At 42.1% G+C, this 18,051-nt stretch overlaps 1 protein-coding gene across 1 annotated transcript in view; it reads right to left on the reverse strand.

Annotated features, from left to right (window-relative positions):
* LOC126234403 (zinc finger-containing ubiquitin peptidase 1-like) overlaps positions 1-18,051 on the reverse strand; it is a 224,105-nt gene that overhangs the window by 143,256 nt on the left and 62,798 nt on the right. The window contains exon 5 of the mRNA XM_049943091.1: positions 8,927-9,095. Within this exon, the coding sequence (XP_049799048.1) occupies positions 8,927-9,095 (169 nt within the window). The remainder of the gene's footprint in view (positions 1-8,926; positions 9,096-18,051) is intronic.

The following is an 18,051-nucleotide window of genomic DNA, read 5'->3' on the forward strand; positions in this document are numbered from 1 at the left end:
GCTTATGCAGTAAAGATTCATGCATTTTGGGTTGACAAACGCACATAGATGTGGCAGAGTTTTAGACATGAAGTGCTGATGGGTTGCCATACCTATTTTCTTACATGAACGATTTCCTCATATTTTTGCCTACATTTGAGGAGCATGTGACTCACTCACAGCAGATTTTTCAGCATCTACAGTGATACTCAGATATAGGTCATTAATAATGCAAAGATCAAACAATGGGAAATCCAGGATGGAATGTGTAGGCATTATCTACAAACAAATCCAGGGTACGGCTATGGGCACCATCCTATGCCAACCTATTTATAGGTCATCTAGAGGAATCCTTCCTAAAAACCCAGAATCCTAAACCTGTCACCTGGTTCAAATTTACTGATGACATCTTTGCCATGGATTGAAGGTGAGGACACCCTAGCCACACTCCTCCAGAACCTCAACAACTTCTCCCCCATTTGCTTCACCTGGTCCTACTTAACCCAACAAGCCACCTTTCTAGATGTAACTTCCACCCCAAAGATGGCTACATCAGTACCTTCATCCATATCAAACCTATTAACCACCATCAATACCTCACTTCAACAGTTACCACCCGTTCCATATCAAGAAGCCCCTTCCATACAGCCTAGCCACCCGTAGTCATCGCATCTGCAGTGACGAGCAGTCCCTCTCAGAATATAATGAGGGTCTCACTGAGGCCTTCACTGACTGTAGTTATCCTCCCAACCTTGTACAAAAACAAATCTCTCATGGCTTACCTTTCCAGTCTCCTACCACCTCCCAAACTCCCATGGTCCGGCAACAGAGGAGCATTCGCCCCGTAACTCAGTACCACCCAGGACTGGAGCAACTGAGTTACGTTCTCCACCAGGGTTTTGATTACCTCTTGTCGTGCCCTAAAATGAGAAATATCCTGCCCACTATCCTTCCCACCCCTCCCACAGTGGTATTCCCCCGTCCACCGAACCTACACAATATACTTGTCCATTCTTACACAACCCCTGCTCCCAATCCCTTACCTCATGGCTCATACCCCTATAATAGACCTAGATGCAAGACTTGTCCCATACATTCTCCCACCACCACCTACTTCAGTCCAGTCACTAACATCACCTATCCCATCAAAGGGAGGGCTATGTGTGAAACCAGTCATGTGGTCTACAAACTAAGTTGCGACCACTGTGCTACATTCTATGTAGGCATGACAACCATAAAGCTGTCTGTTCGCATGAATGGCACCGACGAAGTGTGGCCAAGAAACAAGTGGACCAATATTCTTCATTTCATATGACTGCTTCACAGCCTGTCCCATATGGCTCCTTCCATCACACCAACTTTTCTGAACTGCGCAGGTGGGAACTTTCCCTGCAATACATCCTACATTCCCGGAACCCTCCTGGCATAAACCTTCGTTAGTTACTGTCCTCACTCATCCAGCCCCGTCTCTGTTCCCAATCCAGTACTACACAGCCGTCATTCCACCACCACACCCAGTCTTTTTATTTCTCTGCTTTCCTGCTACTCCCCCCCCCCCCCAACAACTCTCCCCTGCCCTTCGTCTAACCTGTAGCACTTCACTGTCTGCCAGTCCCGCCATATTATACCTCCCCCTCCCCACCCCAGTCTCCTCCTTGCCCCCACCTAGTCGCCACTCCCATCATGCACTGGTGCTGCAGCTCACAGTGTGGTTTCTGTTGCCTGAGACTGCAGTTTTTTGTGTGTGTGTGTGTGTGTGTGTGTGTGTGTGTGTGTGTGTGTGTGTGTGTGTCTATCGTTGACGAAGGCCCATGGCCGAAATCTTCAATTGTGAGAGTCTTTTTGTTGTGCCTATCTGCCACTCAGCATCTTCACTATATGATTATTAATAATGCAAAGAGAGTTTTCGAAAAATGAGAGGTGCAGTTTTGGGATATGTAGTCTCAGCTGGTCTGTCACTGCCTTCTGAATCTATGGCAGCAGTGCAAGATATACTTTGCTGACAACCTGCAGAGGATTGCACAGATTTTTGGGAATGATAACTTACTGCTGGCGACATCTTCTCAGGCTAGAAATTCAGCAGGAAATACTTACTCCGCTGTTCTCAGGTAAGAATACAACTGGTAGTTGGAAGATACCTAGGATTCCAGAGAGTGAAGTGGCATTATGGACGTGAGCCAAAATGTAATCGGTGCAGCACTGCAACAGAGTGGCTGGTCAATGATGACCACATGCCTTTTACTCACAGAACCCCTTATACCACAGCAGAAAAAATGGAGTGCTATCGATTGTTAACTGCTGGCAATCTACATGACTATTAACTATTTTTGAATGTCTGTGGAAGGAAAACATTTTATAATTTTTACTGACCACAAACCACTAACTTGTTTCTTCCAAAGCACAATGGATTATGGCTAAAGAATATATAGATAAGAGGAATATATAGCCGTATTTACAACACAGATGTGTGTCGTTTCAGCTATATTATTTCAGATCCAACTGTCGCAGACTGCCTGTCCCAAAACTGCAACAGCTTACAGGTGGTGTCGTGCGATGCGATAGCGACCACACAACACGAGGACACAGTGCTGCAGCACTTGCTCCAAAGAGAACAGACAGCCCTGTAGCTGTAATGTATTTCAGTCCCAAATTGTGCCATGAGTATCTCGTGTGACACATTGCAGGGCAAACAACACCCATACATTCCTACATAATTTTGGCACAGTTTTCTGAGCACTGAATAATTTGGCTCATCCAGGCATTAGCAAAGTTAGTGACAACGAAGATGGCATGGACAGAAATAAAGAGGAACTGCAGAGCTTGGATGTCCCCTGCTCCAATTGCCAACACAGCAAATTCAGCTGATGGGCCTTGACACCAGTTCAGCATTTTCCAATGCTAAAACCAAGGTTTTCATACACACATGTAGACATAATACGGCCATTACCTTATTCTGCTTGTCACTCCTATCTAATTACTGTAGAAGATCATTTTCTGGGTGGCCCAAGCTACCCCCGTACCAGTCATCTCCACAAAGGTGTTACTGCTTATATGATTTTTGAGATTATGCATTCCTCAAACCATTACAACTGATCGCAGACACCAGTTCAAGTCACAGCTGTTTAATGAGATCCTTCAACTAAGTGGCTGCAACCATCTCCGCAGCACTAGCTAGCATCCTGCTAGTAATAGAACGGTGGTGCGGCTGCATCACATGCAACAGGTGGCATTGATATGTTACTCCTCAACACAGATGGATGCTTTGCCACTGGTATTGTTATGCCTGCTCACATCAGTAAAGGGGGCTCTGCAATCTTCACCAACCCAAATGGTCTACGGTGAACAGTTGTGAGTGTCAGGTGAACTCGGTGTATCAGTAAGAGACAGTGACAGTTCGCAAGACAGTTCAGCTCCCAGATGCTATAGCTGCATCCAGCCCCACTTGCCAGTCATGAAGAGAGAAAGGGTTTCATCCATAACGATCTGCTTGCAGCATCACATGTATGATTCAGAGTCGATACCATGCACCCACTGTATACTGGTCCCAGCAGGGAGCATTTGAAAGAGGAGAACACTTTCAATACTGACCAGAACAACAGACAGAAAACAGCCTCCACGGAACATCTAAAGCCTGTACACCTCTGCAAGAAGGAACCTCCACAGCACTGTCCTATCAGTTTTCCACCAACCTGCACTGAACCTACAATGCCAAGTAACACTGCAGCTTTCCTGGAAACTCCACAGGCCATCACTGATCTGCCAGCTGCTGGCACCCCCTCCCCCCAACCCACCCCATCAAAAGGGATTTCTGATTCCTGGAGCAACCGCTATAAAAAGGCATGGAGGGGGGGGGGGGCTGCTGTTGTGGTTACATCAGTTCCCGTGCAAGTAGATGAGCAAGAAATAGAAAATGAACCGCTGGTTTCGCAGTGTGTCTTTATTATCGACAGAGAGTTTTGTCAGATATTCTTTCTGTTTCTTCGAACATAATGAATAATCATCGGGTCCACAGTTTTTATATGGTAACTGTTTATGGCTGACAAATTAACCACAAGATTGTAGCCCTTTTTATGAGAGGTTTATTTGGAAATAAATTTATGCAAACTGTGGGAAAAACATGAAGAACATTTCCATACTTTTATTTTTTAGTGGAAAGGCCTTAAATTCAAACTGAATGTGTTTTTTTTTGTTTGTATGCTCATTTCTGTTAGTAACATTAAAAACTGTTAGATTGCAAAAACTTGTAACTTATCTTTTTTCAGGTTTTCCTCATCATTACAACCATAACGATTTTGCTAATCAATTTATTTATAGTGAACTGTGATAGCTAACCATCAACGTGATCATATTATTTTAGTATTTACAATATTCAAAACAGAACTTGCAGGTCATATTAATCGTACCTATTAAGAAAATGAAACATGTTTATGTGTTTTCCTCCATTGTCATTACCTCAGCCTTTGCCACTATTTCTTTTCCTGAGTGCTTGAATTAATGAGATTTATGCCTAATATAAAGTCAGAAGAACATATGCTTGATACTTGTATATTTTCCTTGTGAACAGAAAACGAGACTTCAGTATACTCCCTATTAATTGGGGTAATGTAGGGGAGTAGATGGAGGAACAAACGAAAATAATGAATAACTGAGATGTTTTCAAAGATGAATTCTTTGTTTAAAAGTTTATCCAAATTCTGTGAATAGGTACTGTACGCATGTTTATTTCTTAAAATAGTCTGCGATGCTTGTTTCATTGTATTGAAACCCCTTCTGGCCCATATGATCTAAAGGGTATCAACACATTGCAATGCAGTACATTGACTGACAACGTCATTGTCTTCATTCCCACTGTCAAATTCAGTGTTCTCTTCTTTCTTTTATTGTGAATCAGCAATCACAATTTCAGCATCACTCATGCACTGGAAGCCGGGTTCACAGGCCTCTACCTTCAGCTACTCATTCACGTTTTCTTCATTGACATCTTCAAAACCAATTAAACCTGCTGCTAGATCCAATACTTGTACAGCTGTTATTTCATCATCACTGACACCTTGAGAATCACTCTCTTCTATATCTGGAAGAATTTTGCTCCATGATCAAACTATTGTACGTGGCTTGACTTCCTGCTAGGCATCAGAAATCCCACGAATAGCACCTAGAACTGACCCTTCTTCCAGAACACTAACAAATCATCCTCGTCAACTAGTATGCTCAGTAAACCAGCCTGGTTGCATCATTTTACCGATACAGTTATGCCTTGGCCCATTGCCTGTATAATGGCAGTAAAGTTAGTAGGTAAAATCTTTTATGATGAACATCATTCCATTCTCTTCTAGAAATTGCCAAATTCATGGCACAAAATGTGTATGTAACCAGTTTTTGAGCATTTCACTATTCATCCATGCTCCTTTTGGTTGTAATAATGTACAGGGAGATTATTAGCTGTGATATTCTTGAATGCTCAGAGTTTCATTTTCACTTCATGGTTCCCAGAAGCATTAGCAGAGCACAAAGTTGTAACGTGTTCCATAGACAACACATCTAGGAGCACAAACTTCGCTCTTAAAAGCAAGGGTTCAGATTTGTAGAATTTCAAACAAAGACTAGTTTTAACTGAATTATAAATTTGGTCTGGTGTGAAATACTCTTCTTCCACCAAATTTCTGGAACTCTTCCCAGAAGAAATTTGCTGCTGCAACATTTGATCTAAATCACTCTCCTTGCACAGTAATTTTGTGAATCTAGTGACTATGTTTGAATCTGTTTAACCATCCAGATGAGGCATTAAATTCTCCCTTTAACCCTAGAGCTTCATGAAAAGTTCAGCTTTTTTGCCCCACCTCACACCTGAAACAATGACAACTTCCACTCGCTTTTGGCTAAACCATTGCAAATGAGCAGCACCCAACTGATCAAATATATGTGTCTTGATGCTTTTTCATGTAGGTGCTCAAGAACTAGATTCACATTTCTTGATTAAATCCTGTCTTTACAGCTTATTCTTTTCACCATCCCAAACAGTTTGCATTCCAGTACCACAATCAGCACTTGGTCTTGCAGCAGTTTCCCTCTTCCCATATCTTTCAATTATTTCTAATTTTTGTTTCAACGTCAACACATGTTTCTTTTGTTTCTCCATCATCTCTTCTACAAATTTCTTTTAACTTGCTTCATTGACAGTTACATGCTGATTAACATCAGAAAACTTTGTTTTTGATTTAATTCGAGCAGGTGGACTGATAACAATGGAAATGGTATTCTGTTGCTGTATGGGAGTCATTTAAACAATGGACATGACACTTATTGTCACACAGTTGGTTGTTAGCTCAATATTGCACTTTTTTTATGCATGTATAATCCACATATGAATCACTGGACTTGCATTATATTTAGTTGTTTTTTTTTATTAAAATACAACAGTATTTTTTTCTTAAAGCTTACACTAAGAGGAATGTGTTACATAAATAGTGAGCAATAAAAGAGAATAATGGAACTAGATTAAAATAAAAATGTTTCCTCTGAAATTGAAATACTCATGTCTGAGTACCACTAAATGATGTAGTTATTAAAATACCAGAAGAAAAAATGACATTCATTACTCAACTTTGAGGTTTTCTTTAGCATGAAGAAGAGTGCACAATACTGATAAACTAAATTTTTAATTACCTACCAAATGTTATAAAATGTCTGACAAACAGAAAAGTTAAACAAACTGAAGAAGTTGCTTGTTGAAAACTACTCCTATTCTGCAGAAGAATTTCTATTTTTCTAATGTGTAAAAGGTGGTGGGTAGGAATTGCTAATTCACATCTGTATAAAAAAATAAATAAATAAAACCACTTGTAAATGGTCAGCATATAGCCATATTTACATATAAATGTATAATGTAAATGTAAATGGAGTCATTCCCCATCATTAGTCATATAGATGATCCATGGAACATGGGTTGAGTTGATTTCGAGGAAGAGACCACACTGCAAGGTCATTGGTCTCATCGGATTAGGGAAAGATGGGGAAGGAAGTTGGCCGTGCCCTTTCAAAGAGACCATCCCGGCATTTGCCTGAAGCAATTTAGGGCAATCATGGAAAACCTAAATCAGGATGGCCAGGCAAGGGATTGAACAGTCATCCTCCCGAATGAGAGTCCAGTGTGCTAACCACTGTGCCACCTCGCTCGGTCATGAAACTAGTTAAAATCCCCCCCCCCCCCTCCAACACATACAAAACACTCAAGAGTAAGAGTACCAAGTAAGTGTATTCCTTTTTTATTTATTCTTTCTGTTTTTGAAACTCTGTATAACATACACACCTCGGTTCCGAGTTTTCCGGAACCAGAATTGGAATAGAGATCAACATAAACATCATTTCTACCCTTTTTATTGCTCATGAAAGCCACACATTGCATGTTGTATCACATTATAGTGAGACATTCAGAGGCGGTGCTCCAGATCGCTGTACACACTGGTATCTCTAATATCCAGTAGCATGTCCTCTTGCATTGATACATGCCCGTATTTGCCCGTATTCGTCATGGCATACTATCCACAAGTTCATCAAGGCATTGTTGGTCCAGATTGTCCCACTCCTCAACATTGATTCAACGTAGACCCCTATGAGGGGTTGGTGGGTCATGTCATCCACAAACAGCCCTTTTCAATCTCTCCCAGGCATGTTCAATAGGGTTCATGTCTGGAGAACATGCTGACCACTCTAGTCAAGCGATGTCATTATCCTGAAGGAAGTCATTCATGAGATGTGCATGATGGGGGTGCGAATTGTCGTCCATGAAGATGAATGCTTTGCCAATATGCTTCCAATATGGTTGCACTATGGGTCGGAGGATGCCATTCACGTATCGTACAGCCATTACAGCACCTTCTGTGACCATCAGCAGTGCATGTCGGCCCCACATAATGCCAACCCAAAACAGCAGGGAACCTCCACCTTGCTGCACTCACTGTACAGTGTGTCTACGGTGTTCAGCCTGACGGGGTTGCCTCCAAACACGTCTCCAATGATTTTCTGGTTGAAGGCATATGCGACATTCATCGGTGAAGAGAATCTGATGCCAATCCTGAGCGGTCCATTCAGCAAGTTGTTGGGCCCATCTGTACAGTGCTGTATGCTGTCCTGTTTGCGAAGATGGACGTCGCCATGGACATCCAGAGTGAAGTTGTGCAACATGCAACCTACTGCGCACAGTTAGAGTCTTAACACGATGTCCTGTGGCTGCACAAAAAGCATTATTCAACATGGTGGTGCTGCTATCAGGGTTCCTCCGAGCCATGATCTGTAGGGGTCATCCTCTGCAGTAGTGGCCCTTGGACGACCTAAGTGAGGCATGTCACTGACAGATCCTGTCTCTCTGTATCTCCTCCACATCTGAACAACATCGCTTTGGTTTACTCCCAGGCGCCTGGACACTTCCCTTGTTGAGAGCCCTTCCTGGTACAAAGTAACAATGCGGACATGATCAAACCACAGTACTGACCGTCTAGGCATGGTTGAACTACAAACAACACGAGCCATGTACCTCCTTCCTGGTGCAATGACTGGAACTGATTGACTATTGGAACCCCTCCATCTAATAGGCACTATTCATGCATGGTTGTTTACATCTTTGGGCAGGTTTACTGACATCTCTGAACAGTCAAAGCGACAGTGTCTGCGATACAATATCCACAGCCAATGTCTGTTTTCAAGAGTTGTGGGAACTGGGGTGATACAAAACTTTTTTTGATGTGTGTAAATATCACTTGAAAACATGGTGCATGTAACAGGTTATATTTCATAGATTAAAAAAAGTTAGTTTGAAGAATCCACACAAATGTAGTGTCTTTTAAGCAAGTACAGTGTATGCAATAGGTCAATTATATTTTTTACAAAACACACAAAACTAAATTACTGATTTCACAGCAACTTCTACAGACCAATTCAAAACACATACCTTTTGTGCAAGAGCTACCATCATCAACCCCATTACTTTCTGCTGCACGAAGTTCAATTTGTCTCTCATAGTAATCAGAAACAGACATTTCTCCTGCATACACAGCTTTCTGCATGTTGGTCAGACTCTGTTCTCTGAAGTTCCCTTGATTGTCCATTCCATATTGGGCCTGGAATTGAATTATTATTACAATTACCAATGTCACTGACACAACTGTTAATGTGGATGGTGATATTTTGAGCAGCAGCAGCCGTATTATCAGTTGTGCAACTAAATTAAAAATCTGTAAAATAATATAACTTGCAAGTCTGACACTCCAAACAGAGATGCTTAACAATAACTCAATGTGATGGAATTACAGGAGAAGAACATTGATGACTGAAGCTTGTACTGGGTCAGTCCAAAAATGTTGACGACTGGATTAGCAAAAAACAGAAAAACATTAAGATGGTGGTTTTAATGCTTCAGATATTCAACATAGTCTCCCCCACTTGAGTATGATCCACAGAATGGTCACACAACAATGTGAAACTTTCAGACATGCCCATTTTTTGGATGTTGTTCAACTCGTGCATTGCTCTGGCTTGAATAACAATGATGGAAATTCCTGGATGGAGCAACACATAAAATAAGGGAAAGGTTACCACTCAACTGTAGTGGATCGATGCAAGGAGCATAGTAATGCACAACAGAAAACAGCATTCACACTAACTTTAGAGCATTAGTTCTCTTTCTAACAATAGTACACAAGTTACATACACAACCACACAGATACCCAAATACACACTCCTGTGGCCACATGTCCCTTTTTTTGCATATTGACTTAAATAGTGATTATGCTGTCAAATTGCTGGTCCTTCATGTGAATTCCTGCAGATTTGTGGTTGGTTCTGCGACGATTTTTTCCAATAATTATTGACATTTTATATTTCAACAAAGTTGCAGCAGGTGTCCATGTGTCGTTTTTGTTTGGGAGTTAAGGCGATTGTTCAAATGCGCATCTGCTGTTTACAGCTGTTTGGTCAAGATTCCATCATAATTATTGTTCTGATGTCACTTATACGCCAGGAATAAAATCAGTCATGGAACTTTTTTGGACAGATGGTATGTAATCATTGAAAGGTTATCCACTGCTTTTAACTCTATTAAAATTATTAAAAAAATGAAAGACTATATTTGTTGATGTGTGAGGGAAGATATACCACAGATAACACAGAGTTGTTTGTACAGAATTGGCTTGATCAAAGCCGCCTAAGGAATGTCTTATCAGTTGGTCTAACAGTTCCAAATTACACATGTTGTCATTATAAAACAGTTTCATAACTGAAGTGTTCTCATCAATTAAATTCTTATAGGCACTGTTTTTAGCTAAGTCTTAAAATCGTAATTTTAGTGATTTTACAGCTACAGTTATATAAGCAGACTTGTATCCAAAACGAATACCTTTTAAGTTCGATTAAATAAGTTGCAGCAATACAACTGAAAAAGAGTCAGTTTTTTTATTTGTGTATGTATTATTATACTCCTGAAGTTATAAATTTTGTTTTCTCTAGTATTCATAAAATTATTAATTTTTTGTTGTTTGTCAACCAAACTATTATGATTATACAATGGGAAATCTGGGCTGGAATAACAGTACAAATATAAGGATAAATTGCTGCCTACTGCACAGAGGAAAAATTGAACAGCAGATGGACACATTTAAGCATGCAGGGATAGGACGGTGAGCTGTAGGGGAGAAGCAGAGAAAGGGAAAGGACTATGCAGGTGAGCCACATGGATAGAAGGCATGAATGAAGCTGGAGTAGCCTCCATCACAAATATATTCTCACACACTGTACCCTAACAGCTGCCCACACTCCGCTTAATCACGCTTGCTCCATAATGGCCTCACCCGATCCTTTTACAACAGTCCCTTCTCTTCACTCATATCTACCCACCAACAGGCACCCTTATATAATCATCAACTCATTATTTAATTTTATTTGACTCTGATCTCATCTTGTTTTCACCTTGTCTTTCTTTCCTTTTTTTTTATTTTTTTGCTATATTTAAAGTTGCTTCATCCTATATGAAATTTAAAGATGGTTTTTAAATATATTTACACATTCTTTATGCTCCTCTCTGGATCTCTGCTCCTTCCATCTACATCAAGATAGGAAAGTTTTCCTATCACCAGCCAGAATCTAGTCCCACATACTGTTCCTGCATTGCTGCCTAGCTCATGGAAGGGGGAGGGGGTGGAAGAACATTTCATTAAATTCTGTACAAGACAGGCTACACCATCATCAGTAATAATACAACATCGGGGAAAGAAATACACCATCAGACAAAGAAAGTCAAGCACCCAGAAGAGGAGGAGGAAACAAAACGAAAAATCGTGAGTTGAGAGTGTATCTGATGTTATTTCAGAGATCACAATATTGAGTGAAAATTATGAAGAGCTCGGCAGTATGAGCCCACTTATCACTATGACAGTCACCTCCTCTGGCCAAGATGCATCCACTTATTCAGTTGGGAAAGATGTCGTAAAGCTGTCGCAGCCTCTCCTGAGGCAAGCTGTCCCATGCCCTGTAACTGTTCTAACTGGTTCTTCATATCGTGAGTACTGGAACTGGGACAAAGTTGACATCTGAGCTGGTCTATTCTTCTATTAAGACACATCTGGGGATCTTGCTGGGCATGGAAGTTCCTCAGCATCTTGCAGACAGTTTGTAGAGACACATGCCACATGTGGGTGAGCACTGCCGTATGAAAATTAGCATCAAAACTTTGTTGTTTCAGAGGTTACAAATTAGAATGCGGGATGTCCACAATAAACTTCTGTGCCATCAGAATTCCCTCCGTCACTACCAGCTGTGATCTGAAGTCATACCCAATGGCTTCCCACACCATGACACCAGGAATGACACCACTGAGCCTCCACAAAATGTCAGAAGAAGGGGACCTATCCCTGATGATTGACATCTGGTGTAACGCAGAGCCACGATTCACTGCTGAGCACAATGTGACACCATTCATAATCAGTCAATGTCACGGCACCATTCCAAACACAGCAGTTTATGTTGTGAAGATAATGGCAGCCTATGTATGGAATGAAATTTCATAGTCTGGTTTGGCTACGAAGTCTTTCGCGACGTATTTCTTGAGTAAAAATCTCTCGGTGTACATGCCGCGTCAATTCAGGATAAAACTCCAAGCTTTTGACCACTACCCTCCATGGTCGTCGTCAGGGCTAAAACTGACTGTCGTGAACTAGCGAGGTTCCCACTTTTATATGCAAAGGACGGCTTCTGATTGGCTGGAATACGTCAGCGATATGGCGTGTAGTGAAGTGGTGCCCTCTACTTCCATAGATGTAGTTGCTATCCCGCATTGCTTGCAGCGCCATCCCTTGAATCAGGAGGTAAAGTGCGAGAAGTTTTTCTCTGCGATTTTTCTTTATCCAGTGCACTCTTCCAAGTGTTGCTAAGTGCATAGCCTTTGTCTCTATTAAAGTTATTATCGCTGAGTCTAATTTCGACTGCTTCCCGGATCACAGAGTCCCAGTAATTCGATGCGTGGGCTATTACTCCGGTTTCTTCAAATAAAATCTTATGCTTGTTAAGCAGGCTATGTTCAGCCACCGCTGATTTTTCCAAATACCAGTATTTCAGGTGGTGTTGGTGCTCGATGCAGCGGTCGGCAACGGTTCTGTAGACTGGCCCACGCAATTCTTGCCGCATTCGCTAGAAATAGTATAAATTCCCGGCACTCTTAAGCCGAGACTTAAGAGTGCCGGGAATTTATACTATTCCTTGCGAATGCGGCAAGCATTACGTGGGCCAGTCTGTAAGAACCGTTGCCGACCGCTGCATCGAGCACCAACACCACCTGAAATACTGGTATTTGGAAAAATCAGCGGTGGCTGAACATAGCCTGCTTAACAAGCATAAGATTTTATTTGAAGAAACCAGAGTAATAGCCCACGCATCGAATTACTGGGACTCTGTGATCCGGGAAGCAGTCGAAATTAGACTCAGCGATAATAACTTTAATAGAGACAACGGCTATGCACTTAGCAACACTTGGAAGAGTGCACTGGATAAAGAAAAACCGCAGAGAAAAACTTCTCGCACTTTACCTCCTGATTCAAGGGATGGCGCTGCAAGCAACGCGGGATAGCAACTACATCTATGGAAGTAGAGGGCACCACTTCACTACACGCCATATCGCTGACGTATTTCAGCCAATCAGAAGCCGTCCTTTGCATATAAAAGTGGGAACCTCGCTAGTTCACGACAGTCAGTTTTAGCCCTGACGACGACCATGGAGGTAGTGGTCGAAGGCTTGGAGTTTTATCCTGAATTGACGCGGCATGTACACCAAGAGATTTTTACTCATAGTCTGGTTGCTGCTCGTCTTTGACACATGGTGCAGAATGACACAGAATGCTGTTGGGAGTCCATTTCTTGTTCTCTGATGGCTAGTGCACAAGTGTAGGGGTTAAGATGTGCTTGGTACACAATATGGTGATCCTCCCTTATGTTGCTCAGATGTGACTGACCCGAATTTTGATGATGAGAATGCCTGCCCTAATGTTCCAATGCAGTCCAAAATCAGGCTCTTGTAATGTCTGAATGCCATAGAAACGTGAACACTGCATGATTTGGCCAGTTAGCCAAATGGAGACCCCACAATGACACCACATTCAAATTATGTCTGGAACTGGTGATGTCATCTTGCGTGAGTAAGCAGCATCTCAGTGTCCTCCACAGTGATCAATCAACATCTGACACTGTTCACTCCTGATATACCCTAACCAGGCTTGGCAACAACACTACACATGAACATTATAAATGCACACTGGTGGCCCTTCTTTATTACTAGGTCTGCATCATTTACCAGTCACGACTGGACAGACTGTGTCAGGGTTACATATATAAGATTTGGTTATAATTTTATACAACTTACAGAGAAGTATTCACAATAAGGACAGATATAACATATTCGGACAATATTGTTTTTTCCATTCACTTTGGTTAATTGTAGCGGCACCACCGTTTAAGATAGGAAAGTTAGATTCAGTGCAACATTTTTGAGTGCACAAGTTACAGCCAGGCACGGGCCTGTTGACAGTAAGTTACGCTGACCAGCAAAATGCTGAAAAGAGTAAACGCAGTGGTTTACATGGCACAAGTTACAGGCAGAAGGGGCCGACTGGCACAACCTAGGTTTTACGAGTATGTGACTCAGAGCGGCGCGTTAGCAAAACAGAGGCGCACAGCCACATATAAATAGGTGCTGGTTTCCTAATGAGGGCATTCAAGTGTGGCACGTCTCCCAGACGGCGGGGCATGTCACACCACAGGCTGCACGCAGCAGCAGATGGGGCGCCAATGTTCCAGTCCATGGCGGGTCGCTGGTTCAACCCTCTGAGGCCAACATGGGGTCCATAGCCAGCCTGCGGCAGGCAACTTGACAGCTCGCTACTGCGGGCAGTCTTCTTGGCTCCCAACACATGCCGGAGGCATCCCAAGGCGAGGGCCGCAGATTTGACTGTCGGATCGCAGGCACTTGTTGTCGCTGCGATGTTAATCACAATGGCGAAGAAGCACGCAATGGGCTGCCCTGCGGCTCCCAGCGAGTGGAGCTGAGGCAACGAGGACGAAGGCCGCTGACACCGTCAAAACTTCGCAGCTGTACACTGCCGGCACGCCACAGTACATTGCACAGGTTGCTGGTGTAGCCCTTCCGCACCAAGCTGTTTTGCAGACAGTGAACTGGCATTATCGGCTTGCAGGACCCTCTGATGCAGACAGAGGGGAACATTGCGTTGTAGCTAGGAATAATAAAATACTTGAAGATCACGGCCAAGTTTTAACACGGCGCATCCTGACAGTTTCCATCCATGTCCTACATTCCTCCACCGCATGCCAACATCTACATTTGGCAGTGATGGCTGCATTTGGTGTCAGAATAGTGGGCGTTGTCAGCAGAGTATGACATTCGAGCCCACCGCCTGCATTACAGTCGCAAAATATGGTGAGTGTTGACCAATTCTTCTTTTTGAGTGTTGGACGTTTTCTTTCTTTCCATTTTCAGAGTAAGTGTTAGTGTGTTTGGAGCAGTAAGATTTTTTTCTTTCGTGGCATTTAATTACTTTTGTATTGGGTTGAGTATGATGTTTTATTTATCTCCTCCTATTACGTCATTGCATAAAATGTAAGATGTGATACTGAGCTGTAGGAAGTCAGTTTATTTTTGTAGTTAAATGTTTTGTTTCTGTGGGATTTTATAGGTTGAAATGGGACTAACTGGGAACAAAAGCAACACAATGGCAGAGTCAGGGATGAGAGGTGTGTCAGAACCAGAAGTGGTACGGATTTTGTTGGAAAAGGTAGCACAATTGACAGTGGACAATACGCAGTTGAGAAGTGAATTAACATGTAGGAGTGAGCGGGAAACCGCATCTGATCAGTCACTGTTGCCTAGGGTGCCGCAGCAGGAGACTGATCCAGCTGCCACAAGTTTGTTATTCCGTTTTCTGGCAAGGCATCTGAGGATGTGCGTTCATTTGTTGAAGACATGGAAACTTCAGCTGTGATGAATGGTTGGTCTGATGAACAGTTGTTACATGTAGCCAAGATTAGATTAACGGATGAAGTGAAGACGTATGTAAGTTGTTCTCAGGCCTTAAGGAAGGCAGGACAGTTTAAGCAGTTGCAGGAGGGGCTTTTATAGAGCTACAAGAAACAGAATAGTGCTCAGTACTTTAGGGAGAGGTTGAGTACAATGACGAAGAGACAGGGTGTAATGGTTCTTTATTTACGTGACCATTACGGCACTCCAACCCCAGTTCTCGATACCAGTAATATCGTACTACTTTTCTGCAAAGTAACAGACATATTTTTGTGACAATATTCACATTTGGTTTTATTAATGTATAGGTACTCTGATATATTGATATATTACACTGATATGGTTCTTGTGTGTATTCATTTCTGTGAGACTGTCATAATCTTTGACTTACTTGTAACTGTTTTGGCGCGAATGCGCACAGAGCAGTCTTTGTTTCACTTTGCAGAAGTTAAGTTATTATTTCGCTTTGTAAAAGAACAGTCAAGTCTTGTGTTTGGTTAAAGTGGAAATTAAATATATGAAGATTGATACAAAACTGTTTTCTTTATGATGTGACAATTAAGAAGAAGTATATGTGAATTTACAAGAAGTTTAATAAAAATGTGGAACGTGAACACCAAGTCAAAAATTATTTCTACCATACCATTGTTCTGATCTGGGGTTGTTTGATCATTAAGAATTTCCTGAAAAACGCATTTGTTAGGTCTTCAAATATTGCTAAAATACAAATCTGGACCTTCTAGCAGTCAAAGTGGAATCACCCTACAATCAACAAGATGAGCCATAACAACTTCGACAAAATCTACGTGGGAATCCATTCAAGATAAGTACCAAAATTAATGACTTTTTTACAGTGACTTCATTATTTCCAGTCTGACGATACCATCCACAGTCAATAACTTTGTTGTTGCCCGATAAAGCAAACATATGCTGCGTGAGCAACATTATTAATCCGATTTCTAACCTACTTTGCAAGTGGTGGTATTGTTAGAAGGGGAAGACGGGAGAGAAATTTGCAGACAGAATAAGAGAAATAAACGTGTATACTTACGAGTTGGGTCAGAGCGATGAAGCGAATGGTGTTCTGTTGCAGTAGGCCGAGCAAAGGGCACTTGATGTATTCTTGAGGGGGTTACCAGCGCATATGGCACGGAAAGTGCATGAAGGGACTCCAAAAGATTCGTATTCAGCAATTCAGCTGGCAATCCGGCATGAGGAAATAGACGTGGTAATGGGGGTACATGACAGACAAACAGTGTTTACAGCGGGTATAAAATGTTATCAGTGCGGTTGTACGGGACATGTGCAGAGGCAATGTACCCAGTCACCAAGGAACAGAGGAAGGGGTGGAAATCAGCAGCATAGAGGATGGAGAAGTGGGGTTAGTAAAGGTGGACAATCATTAAACGGCAGAGGGGGCCCAAGTCCCACCTAAGGGAGCTCCTGTTTAATTTCAGTGCTACAAATACGAATGCAGAGGTGGAATGTTCAGTGGTAGGATCCATAAGAACTAAAAAGTTTAAGATTTTGTTGGACAAAGGGGCGCAAGTGTCAGTGGATACCAGGAATGTAATGGGACGAAGGAAGTTAGAACCACCATGTCATTGGTTGCGTGGAGTGGGGGATAAGGTGGTCACACCTTAGAGATCAGTGACAGTTGACTTTCGTATACGGAAAGTCCAATTTGATGCATGCATGAAGGTAGTACTATGGGTAAGTGAGGGCTATGACATGATCCTAGGACTAGATTTTTTGCATCAACATCATGCCAAAATTGACCTTGCATAATGAACTGCGGAACTTAAACATATCGGAGACTTTGGATCACTTAGGACAGTGCCAGTACTTTTTTTACAAAGGATTTGACAAGTGGTTATCATCAATTAGAGGTGGCTTCAGAGGATCATCCAAAAACTGCTTTCTCTACTCCTGGAGGCCATTATCAGTACATCAGAATGCCATTCGGTTTGAGAAACACTCCAGCAACGTTTCAAAGGTTGCTAGACAGTGTGTCGAGGGGTTTGAAACCACAGCAGTGTCTTGCCTATTTGGATGACATTATAGTGTTTTCAAGTAGTATGGAGCAGCATAGACAGCGGTTAAGGGAAGTCTTTATGGGGTTAAGAGCAGCTCATTTGACGCTGAGCCTGGAGAAGAGTCATTTTGCATTGCAAGAAGTGAAATATATAGGTCATATCATCAGTAAGGACAGAGTCCGAACAGATCTGAGGTTGGTACAGGCTGTAAAGGATTTTCGGGAGCCGAAAACAGTTAAGGAAGTGCAATCATTTGTCAGAATTTGCAATTTCTATCGAAAGTTCGTGAAGGGTTTTGCAGATTTGGCACAGCCATTGACGCGATTGTTACGGAAGAGTGTCAAATTTGAGTGGACAGAAGATTGTCAGAAAGCGTCTGACAAATTGAAAGAAGTGTTAACATCAAGTCCAGTTCTTGTGTTTCCAGATTTTGAAAAGGAATTTACTCTAGCAGGTGAAGAATCGAAT

The sequence above is a fragment of the Schistocerca nitens genome, chromosome 2 (assembly GCF_023898315.1).
Source record: "Schistocerca nitens isolate TAMUIC-IGC-003100 chromosome 2, iqSchNite1.1, whole genome shotgun sequence".
Taxonomy (NCBI): domain Eukaryota; kingdom Metazoa; phylum Arthropoda; class Insecta; order Orthoptera; family Acrididae; genus Schistocerca; species Schistocerca nitens.